The sequence below is a fragment of the Taurulus bubalis genome, assembly GCF_910589615.1.
Source record: "Taurulus bubalis genome assembly, chromosome: 12".
Lineage (NCBI taxonomy): Eukaryota > Metazoa > Chordata > Actinopteri > Perciformes > Cottidae > Taurulus > Taurulus bubalis.
The window spans coordinates 28112509-28130008 of NC_136600.1; the positions used below are offsets into that span (position 1 = coordinate 28112509).

Genomic DNA, 17500 nt, shown 5'->3' on the forward strand with positions numbered 1-17500 from the left:
GTCTTTTAGTGCCCGTTAGAGCGTGTGTCTTTTAGTGCCCGTTAGAATGTGTCTTTTAGTGCCCGTTAGAATGTGTCTTTTAGTGCCCGTTAGAGCGTGTGTCTTTTAGTGCCCGTTAAAACGTGTGTCTTTTAGTGCCCGTTAAAACGTGTGTCTTTTAGTGCCCGTTAAAACGTGTGTCTTTTAGTGCCCGTTAGAGCGTGTGTCTTTTAGTGCACGTTAGAGCGTGTCTTTTAGTGCCCGTTAGAGCGTGTGTCTTTTAGTGCACGTTAGAGCGTGTCTTTTAGTGCCCGTTAGAGCGTGTGTCTTTTAGTGCACGTTAGAGCGTGTCTTTTAGTGCACGTTAGAGCGTGTGTCTTTTAGTGCACGTTAGAGCGTGTGTCTTTTAGTGCCCGTTAAAGCGTGTGTCTTTTAGTGCCCGTTAAAGCGTGTGTCTTTTAGTGCCCGTTAAAACGTGTGTCTTTTAGTGCCCGTTAGAGCGTGTGTCTTTTAGTGCACGTTAGAGCGTGTCTTTTAGTGCCCGTTAGAGCGTGTGTCTTTTAGTGCACGTTAGAGCGTGTCTTTTAGTGCCCGTTAGAGCGTGTGTCTTTTAGTGCACGTTAGAGCGTGTCTTTTAGTGCACGTTAGAGCCTGTCTTTCAGTGCACGTTAGAGCGTGTGTCTTTTAGTGCCCGTTAGAGCGTGTCTTTTAGTGCCCGGTAGAGCGTGTCTTTTAGTGCACGGTAGAGTGTGTGTCTTTTAGTGCACGGTAGAGTGTGTGTCTTTTAGTGCCCGTTAGAGCGTGTGTCTTTTAGTGCCCGTTAGAGTGTGTTTGTCTTTTAGTGCCCGTTAAATCGTGTCTTTTAGTGCAAGTTAAATCGTGTCTTTTAGTGCACGTTAAATCGTGTCTTTTAGTGCACGTTAAATCATGTCTTTTAGTGCACGGTAGAGTGTGTGTCTTTTAGTGCCCGTTAGAGTGTGTGTCTTTTAGTGCCCGTTAGAGCGTGTGTCTTTTAGTGCACGTTAGAGCGTGTCTTTTAGTGCCCGGTAGAGTGTGTTTGTCTTTTAGTGCCCGTTAAATCGTGTCTTTTAGTGCACGTTAAATCGTGTCTTTTAGTGCACGTTAAATCGTGTCTTTTAGTGCACGTTGGTGCCCGTTAGAATGTGTCTTTTAGTGCACTATAGAATGTGTCTTTTTGTGCCCGTTAGAGTGTGTGTCTTTTAGTGCACTATAGAGCATGTGTCTTTTAGTGCACGTTAGAGTGTGTCTTTTAGTGCCCGTTAGAGCGTGTCTTTTAGTGCACGTTAGAGCGTGTCTTTTAGTGCACGTTAGAGCGTGTCTTTTAGTGCACGTTAGAGCGTGTCTTTTAGTGCCCGTTAGAGTGTGTGTCTTTTAGTGCCCGGTAGAGTGTGTGTCTTTTAGTGCACGGTAGAGTGTGTGTCTTTTAGTGCACGGTAGAGTGTGTGTCTTTTAGTGCACGTTAAATCGTGTCTTTTAGTGCACGTTAGAGCGTGTGTCTTTTAGTGCCCGTTAGAGCGTGTGTCTTTTAGTGCCCGTTAGAGCGTGTGTCTTTTAGTGCCCGTTAGAGCGTGTGTCTTTTACTGCCCGTTAGAGCGTGTGTCTTTTAGTGCCCGTTAGAGTGTGTGTCTTTTAGTGCACGTTAGAGCGTGTCTTTTAGTGCCCGTTAAATCGTGTCTTTTAGTGCACGTTAGAGCGTGTCTTTTAGTGCACGTTAGAGTGTGTCTTTTAGTGCCCGTTAGAGCGTTTCTTTTAGTGCCCGTTAAATTGTGTCTTTTAGTGCACGTTAGAGCGTGTCTTTTAGTGCACGTTAGAGCGTGTGTCTTTTAGTGCCCGTTAGAGCGTGTCTTTTAGTGCACGTTAGAGCGTGTCTTTTAGTGCACGTTAGAGCGTGTCTTTTAGTGCACGTTAGAGCGTGTCTTTTAGTGCCCGTTAGAGCGTGTCTTTTAGTGCCCGTTAGAGCGTGTGTCTTTTAGTGCACGTTAGAGCGTGTGTCTTTTAGTGCACGTTAGAGCGTGTCTTTTAGTGCACGTTAGAGCGTGTCTTTTAGTGCACGTTAGAGCGTGTGTCTTTTAGTGCCCGTTAGAGCGTGTGTCTTTTAGTGCACGTTAGAGCGTGTGTCTTTTAGTGCACGTTAGAGCGTGTGTCTTTTAGTGCCCGTTAGAGCGTGTGTCTTTTAGTGCACGTTAGAGCGTGTGTCTTTTAGTGCACGTTAGAGCGTGTGTCTTTTAGTGCACGTTAGAGCGTGTGTCTTTTAGTGCCCGTTAGAGCGTGTGTCTTTTAGTGCCCGTTAGAGCGTGTGTCTTTTAGTGCCCGTTAGAGCGTGTCTTTTAGTGCACGTTAGAGCGTGTCTTTTAGTGCACGTTAGAGCGTGTCTTTTAGTGCACGTTAGAGCGTGTCTTTTAGTGCACGTTAGAGTGTGTGTCTTTTAGTGCCCGGTAGAGTGTGTGTCTTTTAGTGCACGGTAGAGTGTGTGTCTTTTAGTGCACGGTAGAGTGTGTGTCTTTTAGTGCACGGTAGAGTGTGTGTCTTTTAGTGCACGTTAAATCGTGTCTTTTAGTGCCCGTTAGAGCGTGTGTCTTTTAGTGCCCGTTAGAGCGTGTGTCTTTTAGTGCCCGTTAGAGCGTGTGTCTTTTACTGCCCGTTAGAGCGTGTGTCTTTTAGTGCCCGTTAGAGCGTGTCTTTTAGTGCCCGTTAGAGCGTGTCTTTTAGTGCCCGTTAAATCGTGTCTTTTAGTGCACGTTAGAGCGTGTCTTTTAGTGCACGTTAGAGTGTGTCTTTTAGTGCCCGTTAGAGCGTTTCTTTTAGTGCCCGTTAAATTGTGTCTTTTAGTGCACGTTAGAGCGTGTCTTTTAGTGCACGTTAGAGCGCGTGTCTTTTAGTGCCCGTTAGAGTGTGTGTCTTTTAGTGCACGTTAGAGCGTGTCTTTTAGTGCACGTTAAATCGTGTCTTTTAGTGCACATTGGTGCCCGTTAGAATGTGTCTTTTAGTGCACTATAGAATGTGTCTTTTAGTGCACGTTAGAGTGTGTCTTTTAGTGCACGTTAGAGTGTGTCTTTTAGTGCACGTTAGAGTGTGTCTTTTAGTGCACGTTAGAGTGTGTCTTTTAGTGCACGTTAGAGTGTGTCTTTTAGTGCCCGTTAGAGCGTGTCTTTTAGTGCACGTTAGAGTGTGTCTTTTAGTGCCCGTTAAATCGTGTCTTTTAGTGCAAGTTAAATCGTGTCTTTTAGTGCACGTTAAATCGTGTCTTTTAGTGCACGTTAAATAATGTCTTTTAGTGCACGGTAGAGTGTGTGTCTTTTAGTGCCCGTTAGAGTGTGTGTCTTTTAGTGCCCGTTAGAGCGTGTGTCTTTTAGTGCACGTTAGAGCGTGTCTTTTAGTGCCCGGTAGAGTGTGTTTGTCTTTTAGTGCCCGTTAAATCGTGTCTTTTAGTGCACGTTAGAGCGTGTCTTTTAGTGCACGTTAGAGCGTGTCTTTTAGTGCCCGTTAGAGCGTGTCTTTTAGTGCACGTTAGAGTGTGTCTTTTAGTGCACGTTAAATCGTGTCTTTTAGTGCACGTTAGAGTGTGTCTTTTAGTGCCCGTTAGAGCGTGTCTTTTAGTGCACGCTAGAGTGTGTTTGTCTTTTAGTGCCCGTTAAATCGTGTCTTTTAGTGCCCGTTAAATCGTGTCTTTTAGTGCCCGGTAGAGTGTGTTTGTCTTTTAGTGCCCGTTAAATCGTGTCTTTTAGTGCACGTTAAATCGTGTCTTTTAGTGCACGGTAGAGTGTGTGTCTTTTAGTGCCCGTTAGAGGGTGTCTTTTAGTGCACTATAGAGTGTGTCTTTTAGTGCCCGTTAGAGCGTGTGTCTTTTAGTGCCCGTTAGAGCGTGTGTCTTTTAGTGCCCGTTAGAGCGTGTGTCTTTTAGTGCCCGTTAGAGCGTGTGTCTTTTAGTGCCCGTTAGAGCGTGTGTCTTTTAGTGCCCGTTAGAGCGTGTGTCTTTTAGTGCCCGTCAGAGCGTGTGTCTTTTAGTGCCCGTTAGAGCGTGTCTTTTAGTGCCCGTTAGAGCGTGTCTTTTAGTGCACGTTGGTGTCCGTTAGAGTGTGTCTTTTAGTGCACTATAGAGTGTGTCTTTTAGTGCACTATAGTGTGTCTTTTAGTGCACTATAGAGTGTGTCTTTTAGTGCACATTAGAGCGTGTCTTTTAGTGCACAATAGTGTCCGTTTGAGCGTGTCTTTTAGTGCCCGTTAGAGTGTGTGTCTTTTAGTGCACAATAGTGTCCGTTAGAGCGTGTGTCTTTTAGTGCACAATAGTGTCCGTTAGAGTGTGTGTCTTTTAGTGCACAATAGTGCCCGTTAGAGCGTGTGTCTTTTAGTGCACAATAGTGCCCGTTAGAGCGTGTCTTTTAGTGCACAATAATGCCCGTTAGAGCGTGTGTCTTTTAGTGCACAATAGTGCCCGTTAGAGCGTGTGTCTTTTAGTGCCCGTTAGAGTGTGTGTCTTTTAGTGCCCGTTAGAGCGTGTGTCTTTTAGTGCACAATAATGCCCGTTAGAGCGTGTGTCTTTTAGTGCCCGTTAGAGTGTGTGTCTTTTAGTGCCCGTTAGAGCGTGTGTCTTTTAGTGCCCGTTAGAGCGTGTGTCTTTTAGTGCACGTTAGTGCCAGTTAGAGCGTGTCTTTTAGTGCCCGTTAAATCGTGTCTTTTAGTGCACGTTAGAGCGTGTCTTTTAGTGCCCGGTAGAGTGTGTTTGTCTTTTAGTGCACGTTAAATCGTGTCTTTTAGTGCACGTTAAATCGTGTCTTTTAGTGCACGGGTAGAGTGTGTGTCTTTTAGTGCCCGTTAGAGCGTGTCTTTTAGTGCACTATAGAGTGTGTGTCTTTTAGTGCCCGTTAGAGTGTGTGTCTTTTAGTGCCCGTTAGAGCGTGTGTCTTTTAGTGCCCGTTAGAGCGTGTGTCTTTTAGTGCCCGTTAGAGCGTGTGTCTTTTAGTGCCCGTTAAATCGTGTCTTTTAGTGCACGTTAAATCGTGTCTTTTAGTGCACGTTAAATCGTGTCTTTTAGTGCACTTTAAATCGTGTCTTTTAGTGCACGGGTAGAGTGTGTGTCTTTTAGTGCCCGTTAGAGTGTGTGTCTTTTAGTGCCCGTTAGAGCGTGTGTCTTTTAGTGCCCGTTAGAGCGTGTCTTTTAGTGCCCGTTAAATCGTGTCTTTTAGTGCCCGTTAAATCGTGTCTTTTAGTGCACGGTAGAGTGTGTGTCTTTTAGTGCCCGTTAGAGCGTGTCTTTTAGTGCACTATAGAGTGTGTGTCTTTTAGTGCCCGTTAGAGCGTGTGTCTTTTAGTGCCCGTTAGAGCGTGTGTCTTTTAGTGCCCGTTAGAGCGTGTGTCTTTTAGTGCCCGTTAGAGCGTGTGTCTTTTAGTGCCCGTTAGAGCGTGTGTCTTTTAGTGCCCGTTAGAGCGTGTGTCTTTTAGTGCCCGTTAGAGCGTGTGTCTTTTAGTGCCCGTTAGAGCGTGTGTCTTTTAGTGCCCGTTAGAGCGTGTGTCTTTTAGTGCCCGTTAGAGCGTGTGTCTTTTAGTGCCCGTTAGAGTGTGTCTTTTAGTGCACGTTAGAGTGTGTCTTTTAGTGCACGTTAGAGTGTGTCTTTTAGTGCACGTTAAAGCGTGTCTTTTAGTGCACGTTAGAGCGTGTGTCTTTTAGTGCACGTTAGAGTGTGTCTTTTAGTGCACGTTAGAGTGTGTCTTTTAGTGCACGTTAGAGTGTGTCTTTTAGTGCACGTTAGAGTGTGTCTTTTAGTGCACGTTAGAGTGTGTCTTTTAGTGCCCGTTAGAGTGTGTCTTTTAGTGCCTGTTAGACCGTGTGTCTTTTAGTGCCCGTTAGAGCGTGTGTCTTTTAGTGCACGTTAGAGTGTGTCTTTTAGTGCACGTTAGAGTGTGTCTTTTAGTGCACGTTAGAGTGTGTCTTTTAGTGCCTGTTAGACCGTGTGTCTTTTAGTGCCCGTTAGAGCGTGTGTCTTTTAGTGCACGTTAGTGCCAGTTAGAGCGTGTCTTTTAGTGCCCGTTAGAGTGTGTCTTTTAGTGCATGTTAGTGCCCGTTAAGAGCGTGTCTTTTAGTGCACGTTAGAGTGTGTCTTTTAGTGCACGTTAGTGCCAGTTAGAGCGTGTCTTTTAGTGCACGTTAGTGCCAGTTAGAGCGTGTCTTTTAGTGCACGTTAGAGTGTGTCTTTTGGTGCATGTTAGTGCCCGTTAAGAGCGTGTCTTTTAGTGCACGTTAGAGTGTGTCTTTTAGTGCACGTTAGTGCCAGTTAGAGCGTGTCTTTTAGTGCCCGTTAGTGTGTCTTTCAGTGCACGTTAGAGTGTGTCTTTTAGTGCATGTTAGTGCCCGTTAAGAGCGTGTCTTTTAGTGCCCGTTAGTGTGTCTTTCAGTGCCCGTTAGAGTGTGTCTTTTCGTGTACGTTAGTGCGTGTCTTTTAGTGCCCGTTGGTGCCCGTTAGAGTGTGTCTTTTAGTGCACGTTGGTGCCCGTTAGAGTGTGTCTTTTAGTGCACGTTGGTGCACGTGCACAAGTTCCTACGGTTTCATGTTTCATCTCGTGATGTTGGACTTCAGTTGGAGTCAATTTGGGAACTAAAACGTATCTTACAGAAATAAATACAGAGGACAACAGGCTGAAACAACCAGTAACTTAAGCTAACAAAGACTCTCGAAAGACCTGCAGCGACCAGAAAGTGTGTTTGTCATCAAGTTGTCGAGTTCTGTTCTCGTGCTTTTGTCCTTTAGCCTCTGAGGCGTCACAAAGGCTTCACACAGGTTTGCAGAGCAGACAAACAAGAAGTTTGGCTACAACAGGACGGCCACGTCTTAATAGAGACAGACAGGTTGGTACCTTCTCCAGCTGGGGTCAGGAGGCGGGGACAAGTAGGCGGAGTTATACGGCGAGCTGTCCACCTGAGGAGAACAGTGGTTCAGGAACAACAAATGATCCTGTTCTTTCAGATTCTACGGAGTTTCTACATGGAGCGCTTAACTGGTCATGAAACGAGAGGACGCTCTGTCTGAGGCCGAGAGGATGCTATTTGAGCACGAGAGGACTCTGGATGCTCTGTCTGAGAACGAGAGGACTCTGGACCCTCTGTCTGAGCACGAGAGGACTCTGGACCCTCTGTCTGAGAACGAGAGGATTCTGGACCCTCTGTCTGAGAACGAGAGGACTCTGGACCCTCTGTCTGAGAACGAGAGGACTCTGGACCCTCTGTCTGAGAACGAGAGGACTCTGGACCCTCTGTCTGAGGACAAGAGGAGACGGAGCAGAAGAGAGGTCTCTGGACGCTCTGTCAGTCTCATCAGACAGAGCATACTCTCTGTCTATAGAGCTCCATTAGAACCATCACCACACACACTGTAGTTTATTCCGACTCAATCACATACAAATATTCACTCGAGCACTAAATGTGGATTCATCAGCCAAAGAAAACCTTCCTGTTTATTGCTCAAACCTACGGAGAGCAGCTGTTGGAGGAGCTGACAGATGAAACTACATGTGTCTTCAGTAGGAACCAATGGGCTTAGAGCTGATAGACAGACAGGAAGTCAGACAGGTTTGAGAGACGGACTAACATGTGGTTGGTTGGAAAAAGAAAAACATGCAATCACTTCAGCCTTGCGTAGGTTTATATTCAACAGTGAACTGAAGGATACTTGTCGGTTGCGGTACGGTCGGACCGGTGGGATGAAGCGGCGGTCTCTCTGGACTCGCTCCACCAGACCGTGATGACGAGTGGACCGGTTGGACTCCAGAGTGGAGGGGAAAGAGCCCTGAACGAGAGAGAAACAGATTCATTGGAATAAAGAAAATGTTAAACAGGAAACAGCCACACAAAGAAAGAGTGATGCAAAAAACAACTTTTATCAGAGCTCCCACTGTTTCTAACTAACTAACTAACTAACAAACTAACCCATTTCCAGGACATTTTCAGAGAACTCGTCTTGCAAGTGGCAGACTTTGATTTGAATCTTAAAATAATAAGGTGGTTGTTTTCAGATGATTTCTTTTATATTTGTGTGTTGTAAAACAGAACTGCTGCTCACATGACATATCTTGTCCCTGAACGTGGCTCAAATTAATTTGAAGGACTTGTAAAACAGTTCATACAACAACCTGAGACTGTTACAGGACCTTTAGGGCAGTGTTCTACATCCATTGACTGGTTTATTAGTACAATATATAAAAACATGACACATTTGGATAAAATGTGGTGAAGGGTTCTGTGGTCAAACTACTACGTTGTGTTTTTGTGCCGGTGAGAACATCCGGAGCAATTTCCAAGTCTTCTTCTTAACAGTGTAGCTTCACAGACCACTTTCTTGGAAAATCAAAACCTGGAAGAAATAGGATAGAATTCCTCTGACAAAAACAACATGCTACCTGCTACTAAACTACAGTCGCCTTCAAGTAGTAGAAGCTGTAGTAGAAACAGAAGCCAGAGAAATGCCATGTTGGAGAGATGCATTAGTAACTGGGCTGGTTCGCTTCCAGCGAGTAAATGACTGACTTGTTGTTGATGATCGCTACAAGATCATTTTAATTTAGTTGTCAGCAGTAACCAGTGTATATCCCATTGATATAACAAGATACGAGATGCAAAGAAAGAAATGTGAAGAGAGCAAAACCTGAAGGACCCCGGGGGAAAACCTGAACCACACTTCGGGTCGCCTTCGTTTGAAGGGAAGCACTTTGGAAGTGATGTCACAAGCAGCCACAGCAACTTCCTCCCCACTTCCTCTGCTCAGCGCAGCACTATGTATTCCTTCATCAACATTAACTGCTGCGTATAAAAACATCTCAACACTATTTTTAAAACAAAGCAGATTTAGGAAACAGTCTCACAGTTAAAATAAAACAAATGAAATACATTTAAATTTACTGCAAAATTGCAATGCAAGGTTTATGCAAAAAGAGTTCCGATATGAAAGCGATATCAGAATCCGATGGAAACTCATGAAAGTGGACGAGTAGATCTCTACTTGTTCTAGAGTCAGAAGCTGTAGCAGTCAGAAACAAAAGGTGTGTAAACTCCTCACCTGGAAGTCTGGAGGGCTGCGGCCGATCTGGTTGACGTTGGGCAGCGAGCCGCCGTAGTACAGACCCTGAGTCCTGGAGAGACGCAGCTTCTGGGCCTGGAGCTGACGGAGCAACACACACACGAGGACTCAGTTACTACCAAGTCATGAGCAACACACACACACACACACACACACACACACACACACACACACTCACACACACACACACGAGGACTCAGTTACTACCAAGTCATGAGCAACACACACACACACACACACACACACACACACACACACACACACACACACACACACACACACACACACGAGGACTCAGTTACTACCAAGTCATGAGCAACACACACACACACACACACACACACACACACACACACACACACACACACACACACACACACACACACACACACACGAGGACTCAGTTACTACCAAGTCATGAGCAACACACACACACACACACACACACACACACACACACACAAGGACTCAGTTACTACCAAGTCATGAGCAACACACACACACACACACACACACACACACACACACACACACACACACACACACACACACACGAGGACTGAGTTACTACCAAGTCATGAGCAACACACACACACACACACACACACACACACACACACACACACACACACACACACACACGAGGACTCAGTTACTACCAAGTCATGAGCAACACACACACACACACACACACACACTCACACGAGGACTCAGTTACTACCAAGTCATGAGCAACACACACACACACACACACACACTCACACACACACACACGAGGACTCAGTTACTACCAAGTCATGAGCAACACACACACACACACACACACACACACACACACACACACACACACACGAGGACTCAGTTACTACCAAGTCATGAGCAACACACACACACACACACACACACACTCACACACACACACACACACGAGGACTCAGTTACTACCAAGTCATGAGCAACACACACACACACACACACACACACACACACACACACACACACACACACACACACACACACACACACACGAGGACTGAGTTACTACCAAGTCATGAGCAACACACACACACACACACACACACACACACACACTCACACACACACGAGGACTCAGTTACTACCAAGTCATGAGCAACACACACACACACACACACACACACTCACACACACACACACACGAGGACTCAGTTACTACCAAGTCATGAGCAACACACACACACACACACACACACACTCACACACACACACACACACACACACACGAGGACTCAGTTACTACCAAGTCATGAGCAACACACACACACACACACACACACACACACACACGGACTCAGTTACTACCAAGTCATGAGCAACACACACACACACACACACACACGGACTCAGTTACTACCAAGTCATGAGCAACACACACACACACACACACACACACACAAGGACTCAGTTACTACCAAGTCATGAGCAACACACACACACACACACACACACACACACAAGGACTCAGTTACTACCAAGAGGTGAAGTTAAAGCGGTCCAAGAGGTACTGAGTCAAAGAGGTGAAGTTAAAGCGGTCCAAGAGGTACTGAGTCAAAGAGGTGAAGTTAAAGCGGTCCAAGAGGTACTGAGTCAAAGAGGTGGAGTTAAAGCGGTCCAAGAGGTACTGAGTCAAAGAGGTGGAGTTAAAGCGGTCCAAGAGGTACTGAGTCAAAGAGGTGGAGTTAAAGCGGTCCAAGAGGTACTGAGTCAAAGAGGTGGAGTTAAAGCGGTCCAAGAGGTACTGAGTCAAAGAGGTGGAGTTAAAGCGGTCCAAGAGGTACTGAGTCAAAGAGGTGGAGTTAAAGCGGTCCAAGAGGTACTGAGTCAAAGAGGTGGAGTTAAAGCGGTCCAACGGGTACTGAGTCAAAGAGGTGAAGTTAAAGCGGTCCAAGAGGTACTAAGTCAAAGAGGTGGAGTTAAAGCGGTCCAACGGGTACTGAGTCAAAGAGGTGAAGTTAAAGCAGTCCAAGAGGTACTGAGTCAAAGAGGTGGAGTTAAAGCGGTCCAACGGGTACTGAGTCAAAGAGGTGAAGTTAAAGCGGTCCAAGAGGTACTGAGTCAAAGAGGTGGAGTTAAAGCGGTCCAACGGGTACTGAGTCAAAGAGCTCAGGCTTGAAAGGTTTTAAAGTGTCTCTGGGTTAGGGGGAATGAAACGTCTATCAACACGAAGCTGCTGCTGCAACCACACACACCCTGATGATGCTACTGATTGGACCACACACACACATCCTGCTGCGAGAGAGAGAGAGAAAGAGATAAAGAGAGAGAGAAAGAGAGACGGATAAACTGAATTCCCAGAAGAGACGAAACCCAGAAGGGTGGTGTTGTCAGTAAATGACGGAGGAAGAGGAGGAGCTGTTTGTCATATGCCTGCAACTATCAATAATGTTGATTATCCATGAACCTATTGATTGATCTGAGGGATGTAACACAGTGAGAACTCTTCATCATCGGCATCTCTTAACTCTGTTGCTCATGAGAGGAGCGTCTCAATCGGACTCATCAGCTCATCGTTACAGCGATGTCGCTATGTCAGCTTTGTAGCTAAGTCAGGTACATCAGCTACGTCAGCTATGTAGCTAAGTCAGCTAAGTCAGGTACATCAGCTACGTCAGCTATGTAGCTAAGTCAGCTAAGTGAGGTACATCAGCTACGTCAGCTATGTAGCTAAGTCAGCTAAGTGAGGTACATCAGCTACGTCAGCTATGTAGCTAAGTCAGCTAAGTCAGGTACATCAGCTACGTCAGCTATGTAGCTAAGTCAGCTAAGTGAGGTACATCAGCTACGTCAGCTATGTAGCTAAGTCAGCTAAGTGAGGTACATCAGCTACGTCAGCTATGTAGCTAAGTCAGCTAAGTCAGGTACATCAGCTACGTCAGCTATGTAGCTAAGTCAGCTAAGTGAGGTACATCAGCTACGTCAGCTATGTAGCTAAGTCAGCTAAGTGAGGTACATCAGCTACGTCAGCTATGTAGCTAAGTCAGCTAAGTGAGGTACATCAGCTACGTCAGCTATGTAGCTAAGTCAGCTAAGTCAGGTACATCAGCTACGTCAGCTATGTAGCTAAGTCAGCTAAGTCAGGTACATCAGCTACGTCAGCTATGTAGCTAAGTCAGCTAAGTGAGGTACATCAGCTACGTCAGCTATGTAGCTAAGTCAGCTAAGTCAGGTACATCAGCTACGTCAGCTATGTAGCTAAGTCAGCTAAGTGAGGTACATCAGCTACGTCAGCTATGTAGCTAAGTCAGCTAAGTGAGGTACATCAGCTACGTCAGCTATGTAGCTAAGTCAGCTACGTCAGAAAAGTGAGGTACATCAGCTACGTCAGCTAAGTCAGCTGCGCAGCTACATCAGCTACTTCAGCTACGTCAGCTAAGTCAGCTACGTCGCTAAGTCAGCTACATCAGCTAAGTCCCTAAGTCAGCTACATCAGCTACGTCCCTAAGTCAGCTACATCAGCTACGTCAGCACTTACTGATAGCACTTTGTAGTTTAACTTTCTTGAAGAAATTGTACTTTCTTGATTGTTGTTGTTCTGAGTTTGTACTCATGGTTGAATACACTTATTGTAAGTTGCTTTGGATAAGTGTCAGCTAAATGTAATGTACATCAGCTACGTCGCTAAGTCAGCTACATCAGCTACATCCGATTAAAAAGATCCTCACATTTGAGGACTTTGACGTTGCAACACTAGTTTTTCCCATTTACATCTTTAGGTTTAGACCTTTGGGTTTACACCTTTAAGTTTACATCTTTAAGTTTACACCTTTAGGTTTACACCTTTAAGTTTACATCTTTAAGTTTACACCTTTAGGTTTACACCTTTAGGTTTAGACCTTTAAGTTTACACCTTTAAGTTTACACCTTTAGGTTTACATCTTTAAGTTTACACCTTTAAGTTTACATGTTTAGGTTTACACCTTTAAGTTTACATGTTTAGGTTTACACATTTAGGTTTACACATTTAGGTTTACACATTTAGGTTTAGACCTTTAAGTTTACACCTTTAGGTTTACATCTTTAAGTTTACACCTTTAGGTTTACACCTTTAAGTTTACACCTTTAGGTTTACATGTTTAGGTTTACACCTTTAGGTTTACATGTTTAGGTTTACACCTTTAGGTTTACATCTTTAAGTTTACACCTTTAGGTTTACACCTTTAGGTTTACATGTTTAGGTTTACACCTTTAGGTTTACATGTTTAGGTTTACACGTTTAGGTTTACACGTTTAGGTTTACACCTTTAGGTTTACACCTTTAGGTTTACATGTTTAGGTTTACACCTTTAGGTTTACATCTTTAAGTTTACACCTTTAGGTTTACATCTTTAAGTTTACACCTTTAGGTTTACACCTTTAGGTTTACATGTTTAGGTTTACACCTTTAGGTCTACATGTTTAGGTTTACACCTTTAGGTTTACATGTTTAGGTTTACACGTTTAGGTTTACACGTTTAGGTTTACACCTTTAGGTTTACACCTTTAGGTATACATGTTTAGGTATAGACCTTTAGGTTTACACGTTTAGGTTTACATGTTTAGGTTTACATGTTTAGGTTTACACCTTTAGGTTTACATGTTTAGGTTTACACGTTTAGGTTTACACGTTTAGGTTTACATGTTTAGGTTTACATGTTTAGGTTTACACCTTTAGGTTTACATGTTTAGGTTTACATGTTTAGGTTTACATGTTTAGGTTTACACCTTTAGGTATACATGTTTAGGTTTACATGTTTAGGTTTACACGTTTAGGTTTACACCTTTAGGTATACATGTTTAGGTATACATGTTTAGGTTTACACCTTTAGGTTTACATGTTTAGGTTTACATGTTTAGGTTTACATGTTTAGGTTTACATGTTTAGGTTAACACCTTTAGGTTTACATGTTTAGGTTTACATGTTTAGGTTTACATGTTTAGGTTTACACCTTTAGGTAAACACCTTTAGGTTTACATGTTTAGGTTTACATGTTTAGGTTTACATGTTTAGGTTTACACATTTAGGTTTACACATTTAGGTTTACACATTTAGGTTTAGACCTTTAAGTTTACACCTTTAGGTTTACATCTTTAAGTTTACACCTTTAAGTTTACATGTTTAGGTTTACACATTTAGGTTTACACCTTTAGGTATACACATTTAGGTTTACACATTTAGGTTTACACATTTAGGTTTAGACCTTTAAGTTTACACCTTTAGGTTTACATCTTTAAGTTTACACCTTTAGGTTTACACCTTTAGGTTTACATGTTTAGGTTTACACCTTTAGGTTTACATGTTTAGGTTTACACCTTTAGGTTTACATCTTTAAGTTTACACCTTTAGGTTTACACCTTTAGGTTTACATGTTTAGGTTTACACCTTTAGGTTTACATGTTTAGGTTTACACCTTTAGGTTTACATGTTTAGGTTTACATGTTTAGGTTTACACATTTAGGTTTACACCTTTAGGTATACACATTTAGGTTTACACATTTAGGTTTACACATTTAGGTTTAGACCTTTAAGTTTACACCTTTAGGTTTACACCTTTAGGTTTACATGTTTAGGTTTACACCTTTAGGTTTACATGTTTAGGTTTACACCTTTAGGTTTACATCTTTAAGTTTACACCTTTAGGTTTACACCTTTAGGTTTACATGTTTAGGTTTACACCTTTAGGTTTACATGTTTAGGTTTACACCTTTAGGTTTACATGTTTAGGTTTACATGTTTAGGTTTACACCTTTAGGTATACATGTTTAGGTTTACATGTTTAGGTTTACACGTTTAGGTTTACACCTTTAGGTATACATGTTTAGGTATAGACCTTTAGGTTTACACGTTTAGGTTTACATGTTTAGGTTTACATGTTTAGGTTTACACCTTTAGGTTTACATGTTTAGGTTTACACGTTTAGGTTTACATGTTTAGGTTTACACCTTTAGGTAAACACCTTTAGGTTTACATGTTTAGGTTTACATGTTTAGGTTTACATGTTTAGGTTTACATGTTTAGGTTTACACCTTTAGGTTTACATGTTTAGGTTTACACGTTTAGGTTTACATGTTTAGGTTTACACCTTTAGGTAAACACCTTTAGGTTTACATGTTTAGGTTTACATGTTTAGGTTTACATGTTTAGGTTTACACATTTAGGTTTACACATTTAGGTTTACACATTTAGGTTTAGACCTTTAAGTTTACACCTTTAGGTTTACATCTTTAAGTTTACACCTTTAAGTTTACATGTTTAGGTTTACACATTTAGGTTTACACCTTTAGGTATACACATTTAGGTTTACACATTTAGGTTTACACATTTAGGTTTAGACCTTTAAGTTTACACCTTTAGGTTTACATCTTTAAGTTTACACCTTTAGGTTTACACCTTTAGGTTTACATGTTTAGGTTTACACCTTTAGGTTTACATGTTTAGGTTTACACCTTTAGGTTTACATCTTTAAGTTTACACCTTTAGGTTTACACCTTTAGGTTTACATGTTTAGGTTTACACCTTTAGGTTTACATGTTTAGGTTTACACCTTTAGGTTTACATGTTTAGGTTTACATGTTTAGGTTTACACATTTAGGTTTACACCTTTAGGTATACACATTTAGGTTTACACATTTAGGTTTACACATTTAGGTTTAGACCTTTAAGTTTACACCTTTAGGTTTACACCTTTAGGTTTACATGTTTAGGTTTACACCTTTAGGTTTACATGTTTAGGTTTACACCTTTAGGTTTACATCTTTAAGTTTACACCTTTAGGTTTACACCTTTAGGTTTACATGTTTAGGTTTACACCTTTAGGTTTACATGTTTAGGTTTACACCTTTAGGTTTACATGTTTAGGTTTACATGTTTAGGTTTACACCTTTAGGTATACATGTTTAGGTTTACATGTTTAGGTTTACACGTTTAGGTTTACACCTTTAGGTATACATGTTTAGGTATAGACCTTTAGGTTTACACGTTTAGGTTTACATGTTTAGGTTTACATGTTTAGGTTTACACCTTTAGGTTTACATGTTTAGGTTTACACGTTTAGGTTTACACGTTTAGGTTTACATGTTTAGGTTTACATGTTTAGGTTTACACCTTTAGGTTTACATGTTTAGGTTTACATGTTTAGGTTTACATGTTTAGGTTAACACCTTTAGGTTTACATGTTTAGGTTTACATGTTTAGGTTTACACCTTTAGGTAAACACCTTTAGGTTTACATGTTTAGGTTTACATGTTTAGGTTTACACCTTTAGGTTTACATGTTTAGGTTTACATGTTTAGGTTTACACCTTTAGGTTTACATGTTTAGGTTTACACCTTTAGGTAAACACCTTTAGGTTTACATGTTTAGGTTTACATGTTTAGGTTTACATGTTTAGGTTTACGCCTTTAGGTTTACATGTTTAGGTTTACATGTTTAGGTTTACACCTTTAGGTTTACATGTTTAGGTTTACACCTTTAGGTTTACATGTTTAGGTTTACATGTTTAGGTTAACACCTTTAGGTTAACACCTTTAGGTTTACATGTTTAGGTTTACATGTTTAGGTTTACATGTTTAGGTTTACATGTTTAGGTTTACATGTTTAGGTTAACACCTTTAGGTTAACACCTTTAGGTTTACATGTTTAGGTTTACATGTTTAGGTTTACATGTTTAGGTTTACACCTTTAGGTTTACATGTTTAGGTATACATGTTTAGGTTTACATGTTTAGGTTAACACCTTTAGGTTTACATGTTTAGGTATACATGTTTAGGTTTACATGTTTAGGTATACATGTTTAGGTATAGACCTTTAGGTTTACACGTTTAGGTTTACATGTTTAGGTTTACATGTTTAGGTTTACACCTTTAGGTTTACATGTTTAGGTTTACACGTTTAGGTTTACATGTTTAGGTTTACACCTTTAGGTAAACACCTTTAGGTTTACATGTTTAGGTTTACATGTTTAGGTTTACATGTTTAGGTTTACATGTTTAGGTTTACACCTTTAGGTTTACATGTTTAGGTTTACACGTTTAGGTTTACATGTTTAGGTTTACACCTTTAGGTAAACACCTTTAGGTTTACATGTTTAGGTTTACATGTTTAGGTTTACATGTTTAGGTTTACACATTTAGGTTTACACATTTAGGTTTACACATTTAGGTTTAGACCTTTAAGTTTACACCTTTAGGTTTACATCTTTAAGTTTACACCTTTAAGTTTACATGTTTAGGTTTACACATTTAGGTTTACACCTTTAGGTATACACATTTAGGTTTACACATTTAGGTTTACACATTTAGGTTTAGACCTTTAAGTTTACACCTTTAGGTTTACATCTTTAAGTTTACACCTTTAGGTTTACACCTTTAGGTTTACATGTTTAGGTTTACACCTTTAGGTTTACATGTTTAGGTTTACA

At 41.8% G+C, this 17500-nt stretch overlaps 1 protein-coding gene across 1 annotated transcript in view; it reads right to left on the reverse strand.

Moving 5' to 3' along the window:
- The window catches only part of LOC306744815 (CREB-regulated transcription coactivator 2), a gene marked incomplete at both ends in the record, with an annotated part of 45786 nt that overhangs the window by 25644 nt on the left and 2642 nt on the right, over window positions 1–17500 (reverse strand). Inside the window, 3 exons of the mRNA XM_079227502.1 lie at window positions 6850–6911; window positions 7662–7778; window positions 9045–9146. Coding sequence (XP_079083628.1) covers window positions 6850–6911; window positions 7662–7778; window positions 9045–9146 — 281 coding nt within the window. The remainder of the gene's footprint in view (window positions 1–6849; window positions 6912–7661; window positions 7779–9044; window positions 9147–17500) is intronic.